Below are 17,435 nucleotides of genomic sequence, written 5' to 3'. Positions count from 1 at the left end.
AGCGCATGCTCATAATAAACTGTGTTATTTATTATTTATTTATGATTATAGGACATCAACAGTTTACTACCAGAATATAAACACTCTCCCACTTATATTAGTATCAGTCTGATTAACGAACCAAGCAGATGGTGTACTTGATGAAAAATGGAAAACCATCGATTAAAAGAAACGAGAAAAGTTATCAGAGAAAATTTCAAATTGTCTATATTGCCTTCCTTTTGTAAGATGTTTATTCCAGTTTTGAAATAACTTTGAATGAGCTTGTTGTCGAGAGACAGGGCTAACAAAAAGGCCAAAAGGAGAATGACGATGAATTTTTGTTAATTATTGAGTTGCCAGGTGCACTCAGGTATACTAGTAAGTGTGAGTCGCTGGCAACACGTTTGGCCAATTTCCAAATGCCTACCTTGCTTGTTGCGAGCCAATATTTGCTGTCATCTTGTTATTTTCGCTTTTTAATAAGAAATTATTATTTGCTAAGTGATGCTTCGTAACCCTGGGGTTTAAAGTCCAAAAACCTGTTACACAATTTGCAGGGCTTGCTCGAGCAAGCGGCGAGAGTGAGGAACTTCCTCACAATACGCGTCTTGTATAAATCTTCAAAAAAATGGTCACTGACAATTAAAGTTCATGCAGACTTTCGCGGGGCCATGGTTAGACATTTTTAACCTTTATTTTTTTTATTCTTCAGTTAGGCCTTGACCACAATCTCACCTGTGGTAAGTGATGATACAATCTAAGATGGAAGCGAGCTAACTTGTTAGGAGGAGGATGAAAATCCACACCCCTTTCGGTTTCTACACGACATCGTACCGGAATGCTAAATCGCTTGGCGGTATAGAAGAGAAGATATGGAGCTTAAAGCTTGGAGCAACATGGAGCACCATACTGCTCCGATGCGGGTTGGGAGGCTACCACAATTAGACGTTAATTATAATAACTGATGCCGATAACTACGCGAGCTTTCCGAGGTAAGGGGTTGTACTTAACACTATTAACTTCCCATCTCCAGATTAAGAATTTTATTTAAAAACTAGCTGACGCCGCGCAATTTTACCCGCGTGGTTCCCGTTTCCGTAGGAATACAGGGGTAATATATAGCTTATAATATATCTAACACGGAAAGGACAGGACCTCGTGATCCAAAACCACATAAGTTAACCACTACACCAACGAGGCGGTATATAAATTGTAATGTTACATAAATGTAAAGTCATTGGCAATACAAATACAATGCAAGTAGTTTGTTTTGTTATGATAAGAGGAAGGCAATGCTTCCGGGCACGTTAAAAAATAAATTGTACGCTTTTACCTTGGCCTTTATTGTGAGACTCGAGAAGTTCGGAGACTGAATCAACATCCAATAATGAAATTTAAAATGAAGATATAGACCCTATACTTAATACTCTGGATTAACACATAGGTTGTCCTGAAAGAAACCACGGTACTTTTGCTTGCGAAATTTTGAATTGCGAAAAACTGATTGTAATGATGATATATCGTCGGTCTAAATGTGATAGCTAACTGACGAACTTTACAGGAGAGACAAGAAACATCTTTTAGGTATCACTAAAAGTCGTTTTATGCGACCAAAAACGTTTTTTTAATGTACGTACTACAAGATATTTACGGGCTACCACCGGAAAAGCTGTTTAAAGCATCAAAATCAATTTTTACCAAAAATTGTTACTTACGAGGTATCACATCTAAACCGACGATATACATTTTACGCAAAAAATGTAGGAACCCTAATTTCACGCGAAAGAAGTCACGGGTATCAGCTACTAGCCAATAATCATGCATGACTAAGAGAAGTGATAGCACAGTGGAAATGACATCTGCCTTCGCTTCCGATTGCGTAGGTTCGAATCTGGTTCAAAGCATGCACCTCCAACTGTTCTGTTATGTGCATTTTAAGAAATTACATATCACTTGTCTCAAACGATGAAGGATCATTTGTAAAAACATTGTGAGGAGACCTGCATACCTGAGAATTTTCTTAATTCTCACTTGTGTGAAGTCTGCCAATCCGCATTGGGCCAATGTGGTGGACTATTAGTCTAACCCCCATTCTGAGAGGAGACTCGTGCTCAATACATGATGCCTGCCTATGCGACTTCGGATCACGAGTTCGTGTGTCATGGTATGAAATACTAGCGGAGATCCGCGACTCCGTTTGCGTGAAATTTTGTTATATTTGTATTTTATAACAAATCAGGAGCCATAAATTTTCTGAGTTAAAAGGTAGCCTATCTTCTGGATATGTAAACAAATAAGAGGCTCTCGGACAGACAGGCAGACAGACATACTTTCGCATTTCTTGGGCTCATTTTTCTTTCATAAAATTCATAGCTCGGAGTTTAGAAGTTTGCAGTGTTCACTTCGATAATTCGGGGAGTATTATTAACATCTAATATTAATCCCTCCCTCCTTATAGGTCCCTCTAAGTCTAACTCGTATATGAGCTGCAATGGGTCATAACGGTCATGACCCATAAAGAGGGAATCCTATAGTGTCGTTATAAAGCCAAAGACCTTAAGCCCACTCACATTGAAGCAGCCTGGGTCTTCCTTTAAGGAGAGAATGTAGAGGTCTGGTAGTCGTTAAAATAGGTCGTTAATGATACATCTATGCCGTGGAATCTAAACAATTTAATGGAATGATGTATTTCTAATCGCAGTGTACCTACAACGGCGGAGAATCGATCCGAGACAATACAGTTACCTAATACCTATCCAGCTTGAAGGTAAACATGTTTACGTCACGCAAATCACAATGTACAGACTGCAGCGAATTGGCTGACTTAGTAACCTTGACTTGTAATAAAAATGCCAATTTACTAAACGATCAGGCAATTTGTATAAAAATGCCAATTTACTCAAGCAAATAATGCCTTATTTGCTTAAGTAAATTTCTACAAAAACTAGCAGACCAGCCCCTGTAACCAATTGGCACGATTCTCTTTCTACAATCGCAAACGCTTCGGAAACTAGAAATGTAGGGGAATGACAGATCTTGATCACGTGATCTGTCGATATCAAATGTCATTCCCATATATTTTACTAGCTATCGAAGCGTTTGCGAAAGAAAATCGACGTGCCACTTGGCTATAGGGGCAGACATGTGTCTAGAATGAATGTTGACTAACAAGTATTCACGAGCATTATGCTTTTTTTTATTTATATTGTTCTGATGATTAATGAAACTCTAATATTTTTGTGGACTTGCTTTTTTTAATTTTATTCTCTTTTAGAAGAAGAGCCTGTACTGTTTACCAACAAACAAATTAGAAATGAAGGTAGAAAACGCAAATCATGAAAATTTTAGAGTCGGTTAAAAAAACAATGCAAAGTTTTGAAAATTCTTTTTTGATTTTTTTTTGTTTGAGAGAGTACACTTCCAGATTGGTTTATGAAAATCGGTTTAGTAATTTTGTGTTAAAATCAATATAACTGAAATACGTCTTTGAAGTCGGTTCCATTTTTAAGTTAAAAAAATTATTATAAAATGTTATTCAAATATATTAACTACATATATCTAATTGTTCTAAGCTTAGTAATCAACTGTACTTTCATTAATTTAAGAACAACTCAATTATAATTATTATATGGTGTAAAATTCCTAGCGATTTCTACTTTATTTATTGGTAAACAGTACACATCGAGTAGGGCTGTAGACATACTTATTATATTTTGAATTTTGAAAGATGGATGTTTGTCAATCCATGGTCCTACTACAAATAAGTTCAGTAGCCAATTAAGGCATTTTTTGATGTTTTCTACGAAATATCACGAAGAATCATGTCTCCCGCCAACTCTTCGCTAAAGACCCTTAAATTCTTGAACGAGGCTTGTATATATTATAACCTTCGGTACAGATGACGTATGACATGCATGCACCTCTAAAAGTTGATATGGGCCGTCAACTTGTTCCGTCAACCAAGAGGAAAACAAATTATCTAGCGTTTTAGTATTACATTGAGAACATCACACGTGTAGTTAAGGTGTACTATATAAAACTACTTTCCCTCGGTCGCCGATAGCGTTGAGTGGCCAACTGGCCAGTTTCTACGAACTTTCTGTTCGCTTAATATCTTTTGAATTGCGCTTACAAAAACCTAACCGATTTCAATGTTTTGTTTATATAGATTTCACATGAGGATCAACAACCAAGCTTCAAGGTTCGGAGTTTTTTTTTTTTCTTTACAATCTCCAAATTTCTCAATCTCCAATTTTAGCCCTTGACTACAATCTCACTGATGGTAAGTGATGATGCAGTCTAAGATGGAAGCGGCCTAACTTGTTAGAAGGAGGATGAAATCCACACCCCTTTCGGTTTCTACATGGCGTCGTACCGGAACGCTAAATCGCTTTGCGGTACGTCTTTGCCGGTAAGGTGGTAACTAACCACGGCCGAAGCCTCCCACCAGCCAGACCTGGACAAATTAAGAAAATCTCAATCTGCCCAGCCGGGGATCGAACCCAGGGCCTCCGTCTTGTAAATCCACCGCGCATACCACTGCGCCACGGAGGCCGTCAAAAATTAATTTAGTTTTTTAATTTAATGTTTTTTTATGTTGTTTTTTTATGGTTACGTATAGGCTTGCGTTTGACTACATCTGCGCTTGACTTCAGTGGCACTTCATAGATGCAAAAGACACAGCTTACCCTGAAGACATATTACTACGGATCCGTATTAGAGCAGGATTTTTTATTTAGCTAAATTCGGATCAGTTTTGTTTTTTAAGGTTATATTGTGGGCACGTAACATATTATTAGAATCTTTGCACCAGAGGCTTTTATCATCATCATCATCATATCAGCCGATGGACGTCCACTGAGCCACCTGCACCCAGCGAATCTCATCGACTCGCCTGATCTCGTCAGTCCACCTGGTGGAGGGTCGGCCAAAACTGGGCTTACTAGTGCAGGGTCGCCATTCCAGCACTTTGGGACCCCAACGTCCATCGGCTCTTCGAACTATGTGCCCCGCCCATTGCCACTTCAGCTTCGCAACTCGTTGAGCTATGTCGGTGACTTTGGTTCTTCTGCGGATCTCCCCATTTTTGATTCGATCACGCAGAGATACTCATAAAATAGCTCGTTCCATCGCCCGCTGTGTGACTCTGAGCCTACTTATGAGGCCCATAGTTAGCGACCAAGTCTCGGAACCATAGGTAATCAACTGGCAACACGCACTGCTCGAAGACTTTTGTCTTCAGAAACTGAGGAATTTCGGACGAAAAGATGTCGCGAAGTTTCCCGGATCCAGCCCAGCCGAGTTGGATCCGACGATTAACCTCTTTCTCGAAATTGAATTGATGAAGGCTTTATTCCATGCGAATCGGACACGCCCTAGCCAAATTGACAGAAGTCCAGAAGGGATTTTTCCTTTCTGGGAAACAAAATGCGGAGGAAAATATAAAAAAAATCGCTTTATACTTGGATGATTGAGGTCTGGGCCATTGAAACCTGCTATCTCCTAAAGCCACCACGGTCAATCTCCCAGACCAGTTACATAGTTGAGTTAGTTGAGTTAGTTAGTTAAGAAACTCTACGTCTACGAAAACATAGTTGTCGCCATGTTTAGGTACACATGGACTATGGTAGGAGCATGGAGCTGACAAACTTTCAGTTTTTTTAAAAACGAGGAAGGTCTCGTTGTCACAGGCTCATAATCGTTTATGCTAGCCACAAACGGTCAATTATTCTCACGTTTCTAAAAAGCAAACGGCAGTACCCACGGGGCATACTATACAAGTCATGTAAGCAGTGACCAACACATGATCAATTATAGTCGTGGGTGCTACAGAAACGTGAGAATAATTGACCATTACCGAACATGAGCATTTGCATCACAGAAGCACTACTAATGCATTGCCGGCTTTTAAAGGCTTTCCTTTAAAACCTTCCTTCAACTAAACAAAATATAGGCACCTAGCTAATTTATAAAGCCGCCCGCTTAATCATTATTATGATATTTATTACATATTTGTAATGTGCTTGCCAAGAACTTTTTTTGATTCCAAACAAGTGACGATTATCTTTTTATTTTTTTTTCGAGGCTAGAATCTGGGTTTTTAAGTACCTAAGTAATTCCGTCATATATTTTCATTATAAAATTTATATATTGCCTATATTGTCTCAATCTATAATATAACGAATCTTTTGACATCACATTCATTAAAATCGGTTCAGTTGTTTACGCGCTACCGAGTACAATATACATGCATACATACATATCCTTCCTTTTAGCTTCGTCGTAGTCGGGTAATAAACCCATTTTTTACAACATTAACAACCCATATTTGACTCACAGTTAAGCACAAGTCTCCTCGCAGAATGAGAGATGTTAAGCAGTCCACCACGCTCGCTAGCTCAAAACGACAGACTTCACACACGTACAGAAATAAGAAAATTCTCAGGTATGCAGGTTACCTCACGATGGTTTTCCTTCACCATTTGAGACACGTGATATTTAATTTTTAAAATGCACACAACTGAAATGAGCGAGGAAAACACCCCGGACCGTATTCAAACCTACTCCGAATCGAAGGCGAGGTCATAACCACTGGGCTATCACGACTCTTACTAAGCCCGTAATAGTGTATAGTATGCAGTCACCTAATATAGTATTACGGCATTATTAATTACGATCTACATTACAGGTTTGTGCGCGTAACCTAATGACGCAGAACGGTGTTACGTTCTGACGTTCTAAAGGTTCTATACCATGCTACTCCATATTCATAAACATGGATGAAGATTTAATCCCAGCAGAACCTGCCTTCCGAACTGGTGGTAGAATCTTAACAGTCAACTGACGTGTCATAAGTACTTGTAAACTGAGCCTACTTGAAATAAATGAATGATTTGATTTGATCCTCAATTTTCTTCAAAGTAATGTAGCCCTACATTTTAAAGACGACATTTACCAACATTTTGAGAGACGTGATAGCCCAGTTAGCAGGATATGACCTCTGTCTCCAATTCCGGAGGGTGTGGGTTTGAATCCGGTCAGGGGCATGCACCTCCAACTTTTCAGTTGTGTGCATTTTAAGAAATTAAATATCAAGTGTCTCAAACGGTGAAGGAAAACATCGTGAGGAAACCTACACGCCAGAGAATTTCTTAATTCTCTGCGCGTGTGAAGTCTGCCAATCCGCATTGGGCCAGCGTGGAGAACTATTGGCCTAACCCCTCTCAATCTGAGAGGAGACTCGAGCTCAGCAGTGAGCCGTATATGGGTTCATAACGACGACGACGACGACGACGACATTTTAAAGTTCAATTTTCTTTAAAGAAAAAAAAACTAAGTTTAATCTGCAATCAGTCAGACTACAGCTTGGCAAGCTCGTTGACGACACCCATGATATGCGGGCGACGGGGGGAAAGACTGCGCGGGTGTAACATCGTGCGTGCGGGTAAGTGAGGTGCATCAGTCGTGGGTTTTTCTTTCATCGCTACACGCTCTCTGGCCCGCGCGGACTATCGGGAGTGTTACGAACGAAGTTGCCAAGCTATTTATGCGGATTCTCTGTCCTCAAATCTGCATTGAGTCGAGCACGTCTGCCCAGTTTTAACCTTTGACTCTACCAGCAGCCAATAGTCCACATGTCAGTGGGTTTTTAAAGAAATTTGAGTATATTTAATACTCCATGTTTATGAATAAGGTTCACTTGATGTGAAGTGATTATGCTATGATATGTTCTAGCCCTATCTTAATATAAAGAAAGGTAATTCATCACGAAATCTCAAAACCAGCTTGACGTACAAAGATGAAATTTGGCAGGGAGGTAGTTTATAGATATTAGAGGTCCACTAAGAACGGATTTTGCAAGAGGGCCGTATTAAGTTGTGTAATATTTTCATAACTCTACAGTATGAGTTTCATGACAATCGCAGAGAGTCAATGCTATCGGCTTAGACTCCCGATATTTGGAAGTCCTTACCAAAACACTATGTCCAGCATTACCATCGCTGTAGAGTAGAAAACATAATATTCTATGTATAATACATTGATAATATTGAGTGATAATGAGCCGTGATAGCCCAGTGGATATGACCTCTGCCTCCGATTCCGGAGGGTGTGGGCTCGAATTCGGTCCGGGGCATGCACCTCCAAGTCCAACTTTTCAATTGTGTGCATTTTAAGAAATTAAATATCATGTGTCTCAAACGGTGAAGGAAAACATCGTGAGAAAACCTGCATGCCAGAGAATCTTCTTAATTCTCTGCGTGTGTGAAGTCTGCCAATCCGCATTGGGCCAGCGTGGTGGACTATTGGCCTAACCCCTCTCATTCTGAGAGGAGTTCTCACAGGACCGGAAACCGCGGGCATTTTATAGTAATCTATCCAATAAGAGCTCATACTTGGTGGAGGTACTCAACAACGTGCAAGGTAGAGTCTCTTATGTTTAACTGCCGCGCTCGAGTAACTGCGAAAATCCCCTCTTCGGCTCCCTTACTTATTAATCCTAAAGATTAATTAAACATACATCGTAATATAGTAAGCAGTAAGCTAAAATCAATAAAAAAAAAAACTATTTTAAAGGTCCAAGTTCAAATGTTTATGTAATGTTTTTATTACTACATAAAGTTTATTGCATCTACGTATTAAAGTGTATTTAATTATCTATGTTTAAAGTAAAACAAAATAGAGAAAGTGTGCGCCGACCATAAAAAGCAATTTGTTTTTTTTTATTATTATTTGTATTCCACAACGTTCTATTTTTAAATAAATGTAATTGGTGATATTTAATACGCTTAAAACATCAGTCGCACCTTAATTATCGTATAATAATATTATAATTCAATTCGCTAGATCTCACTGAGACTGCGCAAAATGATGTTTTTATCGCATGGTATATAAAATGTTAATTATATAAAAAAATTTACCTTACTAGTGTTATTATTAAGTTGTATACGACTTTTTCTTACCCGTATTTTATCGTACGTGTTGTCCAATTCCAATTTGTGGACAAATGGATTTAATATTTGGGCACGCATGCCGTCAGTCGAGAAAGTGGTAGTTTCACTATGCATTTTACCATTCATTTTCACGAGAGCACAACGGCTATTTACTTATTGTTTAATAATTAAATCACACCTTTTCACTCATTTTATCAACACGATTCGGGCTTACGTATTGTATCAACACTATACTTAATTTGTAAAACGAATTTTAATTCGAAATATTTTACCGCGACGCTGTTTAACATCCACCACTCATCACGAAACAAACGAGACTGATTTGTTTTCATCAACCAGAAATTTGAAGTAAAATTTTCCGTGTTTCCGGTTTCGTTAGATCGTCGTTTTCTATTGGTGCTTCATATGAACGCCATGAAATGTACAAAGAGAACAAACTAATATTAATAAAAACCTAGCATTCAAGATATTCATATTGTGATCATTATTTTCGTTTCTATAATTGATTTTTTATTTATTTGTTTACACGTGAGTATGCTATCGATGTGGTAAGGTGGTGGCAAGTTTATTTAAAATCAATCAATACCGTGAAAAAGCGAGAGATCACAGCCGTAAAGTCAGTTAATAAAAAAAAAACTTTAGATGACGGTTCGTAGAGGAATTAGAAAATGGAGATGCATCGCACTCAAATTCACGAACAAAATTGTCTGACGTTTTTTTGGGGGACGAGGTAAACTCACACATTGAAAATATTTAACACCATTAAAAACATTCTATCTCCATACACTACACACAACTATAAATTTGACTCGCAACACACGCGTAAATATTACACAGGCTAACAAACAAATTTGATAAAATTAAGGTTTAAATACTTTCAAATGAAACGTTAGGTACTCCATCTTTTACTAAACTAGTTATTGGGCGTTTTTATGCCATTTAACTACACAAACCGGCATTTTTAGGGAGCTCTTTACACGCCGAAAACGATTACAACAATGAAACATCGATTTTATAGCAACAGTTTTTATAAACGCGTTAGATCATGGATTTTTTATCTTTGCCAGAGGGGTAACGGTTAGCGAGGCAGGTCCTGTTATTTAAATGGTCTAAGATGACGTTTAGTGGCAGTTAGTTGAATTGAATAGATCTCTGTATAATCACAAACTACACCTTCATTTGTCGTCTGTGCTCTACACCACTCTACATGTCTACTATCTAATAAATGTTGCTATTATTAATTTTAATAATGTTGTTAAATTAAATCTAAAATGATTATTTTAGATTTATACCTATGAAAATTACATTTGTTTTTAAATAATACGAGTGATACATATTTTTAGAAAAAGGATAAGGGTCAAAGAAACAGCGTTATTATCTTTACGACTCTTAGTTTTAAATGTGCACATGGCAGCACTTATTTTATTTACTAAAAATTTTAATGTCATTTCGTCGATTGGGTCGACTTGTATAGCAAAAAATAAAAAAGCAAGAAGCCGAAATACAAGCATTTAAATTATTTAATTATTGCATAGAGTTAAATTTTAGTTAAATTTTTTTTAAATTTTGAAATATGTATTCAAATAATGGAAACGAAAGTTCAGAAACAAATCATTGACTACTTCACGCACTTCGAGGAATTCTACAATACATCCAAAAGTAGTTTGAAAATTTGCCAAAACTGCGCAATTTCTATTAATAAATTGATACATCGGTGCCGGAATATTAAAGAGTACGTTTGATTTGATAACTGCATTGATTGTGAATAATATTGTAACTTTCCATGGTGTTGTAAAAGTGTATTATTTCAGAGCACAAATAACAGGCACTCCATTGGAAGAGTTTGCGGGCCTACAAGACAAATTGTTGTCGGCTTTGCATAACCTCATTTCGGAGGAAGTTAAAGAGATACAAAATCAACGGTAAGAACAAAATAAGTATTATTATCATATATTTGGCTGCTAAGAAATGTGTTCTTTGTTGTAGGTTATATAAAAAAAAAATTACAATTTTGGTGCCACTAAATTATTATTTGTGTCTCCTCATTTATGAATTTAAATTTCCTTATATTAATTTATGAATTTCCTTATATATATGTGTCTTGGTTAACTTTCGTTTTTGTTATCTATACTTATTATAAAATGAGGCAAAGTTTGTTTGTAGTTAGTTTGTAGGAGATAATCTGCATCTTCTCTACTGATTTTCAACATTCTTTTACAAAGTGAAAGCCACACTATTTTTAAATTCCATAGGCTAAATATATTTATCCCCTTATTCCTAAAGGATAAAATATATATGGGCTGGTCATGTCTGTCAGATGGTTGATGGTCATTGGAATGGTAAGGTCCTTGAGTGTGAAACTGTGTCTCAGTAGGCAGAGTGTGGGGCCCTCCCTCTAGGTGCAGCGATGATCTCCAGAAGGTAGCTGGCATTGGGTTAGATGCAAAAAGCCAAAGATAGAGTGAGCTGGTGCTGCTTAAAAAGAGGCCTATGTTGAGCAGTAGATACATATTGGCTGATGATGATGATTCCTGTAGGAACAGGAACAATGTAGGCGAAACTGCAGACTGTCTACTAGTCTATACTAAATTTATAAAGAGAAAAGATTTAATTGTTTATTTGTTGACTTCCTTTGTCGAATCCAATGTTCGTACATAATTATATGAGTACATACATCACGATTATTCAATTTAATCAGTCGTTATTTGTTTGAATTAAATAGGCTCTGAAACTACTGGATCGATTTAAAAATTGTTTTACCATAAGAATCCTACATTATCCCTGATGAACATGACCTGTATCTATATTTTATCCCTGTATTCCCATGTGAATGGGAACAGTGCGGGTAAAGTTTGCAGGGTTTTTTATAATTAAATAACTTTATTTTAATGTGAGTAAGTGTTTGTGAAGAGTGTCTGAAGCGTCTCTTATAATGATAATTATTGAAACCATTACCTAAAACTGTAGTCATTAAATTCTTTATAATTATCATTAACCACTTGTACCTTTGACAACCTCTGTGGCGCAGTGGTGTGCGCGGTGGATTTACAAGACAGAGGTCCTGGGTTCGATCCGCAGCTTTCTTTGGTCCAGGTCTAGCTGGTGGGAGGCTTCATCTGTGGCTAGTTACCACCCTGCCGGCAAAGACTTACCACCATGATGGGATGCAATATTTTCAGTTTTTTTGCTATTAGTTGACATATCTTTATTGTAGGTTTCTTCTTCTTATTTCTTGACATTAAATGTATTGTTGATGCATTTTAGTCTGTAGTCAAATAACATAACATATAACAATTTAACTAGTCAGATGGTAAACAAACCACTTGAAAATTTAGATGACTCACTATTAATATTAGTCAGCCAGACTTCAATTTTGTGTTATTCTAAATAACTTAGCTTTACATTACCATTACTAAGGCTATTGGCATTATAATTTTAAATGCTGCCAGACTTATATAATAGGTTGATATTAGAGACCAAAATAACGAATAGTCCAGCAGTTTGGTGGCCACAATACTAAATGCCTTTTCTAGTGGTTTTTATGTATCAAGCTGTGGATATCCAAGTCCATTCCTTTACATCTGTGATAATATTGAAATAATCAGTATTCCAAACATTTATTCACAGATTGGTGTTGGAGGAGTCATTTGAACAACTTTGCAACAATAACAGAGTCCTCTTACAGAGTTGCAAAGAAATCGACTCATCACAGCAAACTTCTCTAATACTTGGTACACCTCTCCAACCACCATTAGAACAAATACTACAATTTGTAGCTGATTGTATAACATTTGGAGGTCAAATTTGTGCACAAATTGAAACAGCAATAAATATACTACAATATAAGAGGTTAAATACGCCACCCTTAGTTGATAATTTCAAAATACCCACCGATTGGCAAAGAAAAGTACCTGAAATCATAGCTTACACATCCTTCTGCTCGGAAAACGAAATTTAGAGGGACTAAACGGTTTGATTTTTAAAAAACATGGATCTTCTAGGCTCAATTTTGAATTCCATGCAAAAGCCTCCATCGGCAAGTGAGGCACAGAAGAAAGCGATGAAGAAACAAAAGGAGGCTATAGAACGTAAACAGAAAGAGGAGAAACACATTTTAAACAAGTTCTGTAAGAGAGTGGAAGAGAAAATAAGTAATTTTATAAAGGATGGCACTAAATTGTCCTTGCAGTTTGAGCCAATGGATCAAATGTACCGATCTGTCATCCGTGATGTAGCTACAACTGCTGGAGCTCAAGTATGTTTACATCTATGTATTTTGATATTGTTATTTTTAGTTAAATTCAGTAACTTGTAATCTCTTCCTAATATTCAATTGAACTTTTTATATTTACTCATATCTTCAGTGAAAACGGAACAATATCCATTTGGTCAGATGGTGGAGTTGTAATGTGGTTATTAGCACTCCAAAGTATGATGAAACAACTAAATTTTTAGCAACATTCTTAGAGCATTTGTTTTATTACAATACTAGCGGACGCCCGCGACTTTGTCCGCGTGGAATTCAGTCTTTCACGAATCCCGCGGGAACCATTGATTTTCCCGGGATAAAAAGTAGCCTATGTGTTAATCCAGAGTAAAATCAATTTCCATTCCAAATTTCAACCAAATGGCTTCAGTAGCCGCAGCGTAAAGGAGGAACAAACATACTTACACACACACAAACTTTCGCCTTTATAATATTAGTGTGATAATTTTTACATGCTTATTTTTGTTTATTAATGGATAAATTCAACAAAAACAAAAACTTCTATATTTTTAGGTATACTCATTTGGACAGGAAGGCGTAGACAGATATGCAGTTGTATACCTAAAAGACAAAGGTCCATCAGAAGACGAACTGAGCGTTCGTCGAGAAGGTGGCATTTGGGACGAGGCGAAGGCAGCAGAAATGGCAGAGAGACGTAAAGAAATGGAGAAGCAAGCAGAACTAGACAGCCTAGAGGAGAAATCTAGAAAACGCAAGCACGGTAAAGAAGAACTCAGCGGCACATTCTATAAGCAGAAGTACGCTCACCTGATTGGACAAGAAGCAGCTATTGATGCAGCACAGAAGACTAATATGAACAAAAGCTATGGAGAAGTGCCGAGTGAGAACAAAAAGGACTTGAGATCCATTGAACAGACAATGGCAGATATTAGAGCCAAGAAGGTGAAAAAAGCTGAGACAGAAAAAGCTAGTGCTGACGGTGAGAGTATTATTTGACTATACTTAAAACAACTAGGTTACTTATCAGTAACTTAACTTTCAATCAAAGATCTCCATCGAGAAGATATCATTTTGCAATAACGATTTTTTGGGCGTATTTAACTCTATAGCAATGTATTGACCTCATATAATAAAAGGACGCCCAATCATGTAGAAATTTTCACTAAAAAATTGGCCAATTCTGCTTTGCCAGTTTTAGAATTATTGGTAAAGAAAATTACCTAAAGGCCTTTAAATATAGTCCAATATTCAATCAAAAATCCCAAATTCAGAGCAAATTCCACCTTAAGTATTGAGTTTAAGGTTGAATTTGCAAATGTGACTACTTGGATTGAGTGTCAAGAAGTTGTGTTTGGCACTCATTGAGTGGGGACGTTTTTCGGTCGCTGATTGTGCATCCACTTTTTAATAGGAGATTGTTCGTTATTTATTAGCAACTTAACTTTTAATCTAAGATCTCCACCGAGAATATATCATTTAGCAATAACGTTTTTTTGGCGTTTTAACTCTATGTCAATGAAATGTAATTTTAATCTGTTTCATTTAATTTTTAGTGTGACATGTGTAGTTGTACAGTGTTATTACTCAATGTGACTATTTGAATTGAGTGCCAAGAAGTTGTGTTTGGCACTCATTGAGTGGCGACTTTTTTTGTTGATTGTGCATCCAATTTTTAATAGGAGATCGTTGGTTACTTATTAGTAACTTAACTTTTATTCAAAGATCTCCATTAAGAAGATATCATTAAGCAATAACGATTTTTTTGGACGTTTTAACTCCTTATCAATGAAATGTAATTTTAATCTGTTTTAATTTTTATTTTTATTGTGACATGTGTAGTTGTACAGTGTTATTACTCAATGTGACTATTTGAATTGAGTGCCAAGAAGTTGTGTTTGGCACTCATTGAGTGGCGACTTTTTTTGTTGATTGTGCATCCACTTTTTAATAGGAGATCGTTGGTTACTTATTAGTAACTTAACTTTTATTCAAAGATCTCCATTGAGAAGATATCATTAAGCAATAACGATTTTTTTGGCCGTTTTAACTCCTTATCAATGAAATGTAATTTTAAGTTATTACTCATCATTGTTTTTAAATAGGGATTAGTATCTAGTTGTGTGTATATCACCACAGGTCTTGTTTTTTTTTTTAATAATAATAACAGGTATATTGTATTTGCCTTAGAACAGACTGATTTCTAAATGACATTTAGACACAGTACATACAGCAGTATATATCCAATACAAAGCAACCAAAATCCTAAGACTTGCTTTGCAATGAGAATCACTGTAGAGGTATAGTGCAACAATAGGGTAGATGACATTTTTTTTAAATGGTCTTTAATAGTTAATTGCCTATCATTTGAAATTTTTTTTTACAATTTTTTGAGACGTTATTTTAAGAAAATTTTAGTTTTTAAATATGTTTTTGACAATACGAGATAAAACGCCTGTCGGCCATGACAGATATTTCAACTATTTTATGACGTTACTGTAACAAATCCCTTACAAACGGAGCGTTTGACAAAAATATTAGCTAACAATATAAGTTTGACGTTTAGTACGTCAAGTAACATTGTGACGTCACAAAATGGACGACAGCGGTTCTTGGATTATGTTGCGTATTACAATCTTTTGATAGTTCACAATCTCGCGATATAGATTATAATCTAACGGTAGTTACAATATTTTTTTTATTTGTCATTCATTCATTCTTTACGGATTGACAAATCTGAAGACCGTGTTACAGTTTTCCTTATTACTGATGCCAATTTAAAAAAAAAAGTATTTTTAAATTAATTTTCCCATACTGATATGGGTTTTTCTTAGGGGAATACATGCAATTCTTCCAAAATGGTTGTAAAGATGTAGAAGTATTAGGGCCAGTTACACCACTTGATAAGTGTCTTATAGCTATATTTTAATATAATTTATGTAATGCATTATAGAATTAGTATAGTAGTAATATAGTTCTTGAAAAAGGCAAAATCATTTTTAAAATAACCGGATGCAATTCGTTTTATTAACTGGATTTTTTTTTGGAATTTGCAATTTCGATTACTTTGTGCCAAAAGGTTGTGTTTGGCACTCATTGAGTGGGGACGTTTTTTGGTTGTGCATTCACTTTTTAATAGAAGATCGATGGTTTTGCCAGAAAAAAGTTCTGAAAGTTAATATTAGTTTTAATCATCTTTCATCACTTATTTACAAGTTTTATTACAATTAATGTAATATTTAATTTAATTTGTGTATGAGGTATTTTTTTTCTAGGCTGTATTATTAGTTTTCAAAATCCTGCTCAGTTATTTTATTTCTTCCACTTAGTCTATGATCCATTTTAGAAACGACCTTCACCCATCTGTTAAATGGCTGAAAAGTGTTTTATATATCAAAATTTAATACATTAAAAATATTTTGCGAATAGATTGCCTATTGAAATTTCCTGGCCAAACCATTATTAACTATCATTAATTTATAATTTAATTAAGTGTTTTATATCAATATACGTTGAAAAATACAACGACACAAAAACAAGTTACATATTTACCTGGCCAAACTATCATTAATGATTAGTGTTTGGTAGATTAATTCGTTCCAAGACTTTGCGCTTTTTTTGGAGACAAATAAAAATCCTTTCGTGATTCAAAATTGATGCGTTACTTTATTTGCGTGTTACAGTATAGAATTATAATGACAATTAAAAGTTTGACAGTTTTATAAATTGATTGTGACGTTTTCTTCGAAGAGGATACGTGGACCAATCGCAGCCCACGTAACGTTTCGTTGCGCGCCAACAATTAGTGATAGTTAATAATGGTTAATAATAATGGCCAGGAAATTTTTAAGCAACCTTTACTCGTAATATATTTTGTAACATACTAAATTTTGATATATTAAACCTTACACTTTACCTCTTTGTAATATTAGTATAGATAGAATATTTTCAAATTTGCCGAAAATCGTAATATTTAGAGAATTTACGCTAGCGCCATTTTGACAATTGCCAACACCATTATATAATATTGTGGTACTTTACATTTTGTGTACCTGATGTATTTTATAGTGCCTAATCTTAGTTTAAACGTAGTTATGTAAACATTGAAATAAAAATGCAATAATTTACCTTTGGTTTTTTATTAAAACGACTTTGGTACTTGGTACCTATACGTAACCCGTAAGGCCGCATTTAAAACTAGCAACCTATGTGCAATGTGTCGAATCTGAATATTATCTATAATTTATTTGTTATCCCAATTAAATAACAGATCTTGG

The 17,435-nt window shown here is 35.9% G+C and overlaps 2 protein-coding genes across 3 annotated transcripts in view; one reads left to right on the top strand and one right to left on the bottom strand.

The window, feature by feature from the left end:
• LOC112046784 (lysophosphatidylcholine acyltransferase) overlaps window positions 1-9,240 on the bottom strand; it is a 52,037-nt gene extending 42,797 nt beyond the window's left edge. For both annotated transcript variants that reach the window (XM_052885703.1, XM_052885704.1), the window contains exon 1: window positions 8,943-9,240. In XM_052885703.1, the coding sequence (XP_052741663.1) occupies window positions 8,943-9,059 (117 nt within the window). In that variant the 5' untranslated portion in view covers window positions 9,060-9,240. The remainder of the gene's footprint in view (window positions 1-8,942) is intronic.
• Window positions 9,241-10,378: 1,138 nt separating this feature from the next.
• Window positions 10,379-17,285, top strand: LOC112046782 (sperm-associated antigen 7 homolog). Its single transcript, XM_024083575.2, has 4 exons — window positions 10,379-10,665; window positions 10,745-10,855; window positions 12,561-13,188; window positions 13,714-17,285. Exons 3-4 carry the CDS (start codon window positions 12,922-12,924, stop codon window positions 14,155-14,157), a joined length of 711 nt encoding a protein of 236 aa, XP_023939343.1. The 5' UTR covers window positions 10,379-10,665; window positions 10,745-10,855; window positions 12,561-12,921; the 3' UTR covers window positions 14,158-17,285.
• Window positions 17,286-17,435: the final 150 nt, after the last annotated feature.

The sequence above is a fragment of the Bicyclus anynana genome, chromosome 15, assembly GCF_947172395.1.
Source record: "Bicyclus anynana chromosome 15, ilBicAnyn1.1, whole genome shotgun sequence".
Lineage (NCBI taxonomy): Eukaryota > Metazoa > Arthropoda > Insecta > Lepidoptera > Nymphalidae > Bicyclus > Bicyclus anynana.
This window is presented reverse-complemented; position numbering and strand designations above follow the sequence as displayed.

What these genes read in the sequence shown, in the direction of transcription:
- LOC112046782 (XM_024083575.2), top strand. Translation starts at nt 12,922, where the DNA reads ATGGATCTTCTAGGCTCAATTTTGAATTCCATGCAAAAGCCTCCATCG. An exon ending in CTACAACTGCTGGAGCTCAA is followed by an intron (nt 13,189 to 13,713) that starts GTATGTTTACAT and finishes CTATATTTTTAG; the next exon opens with GTATACTCATTTGGACAGGA.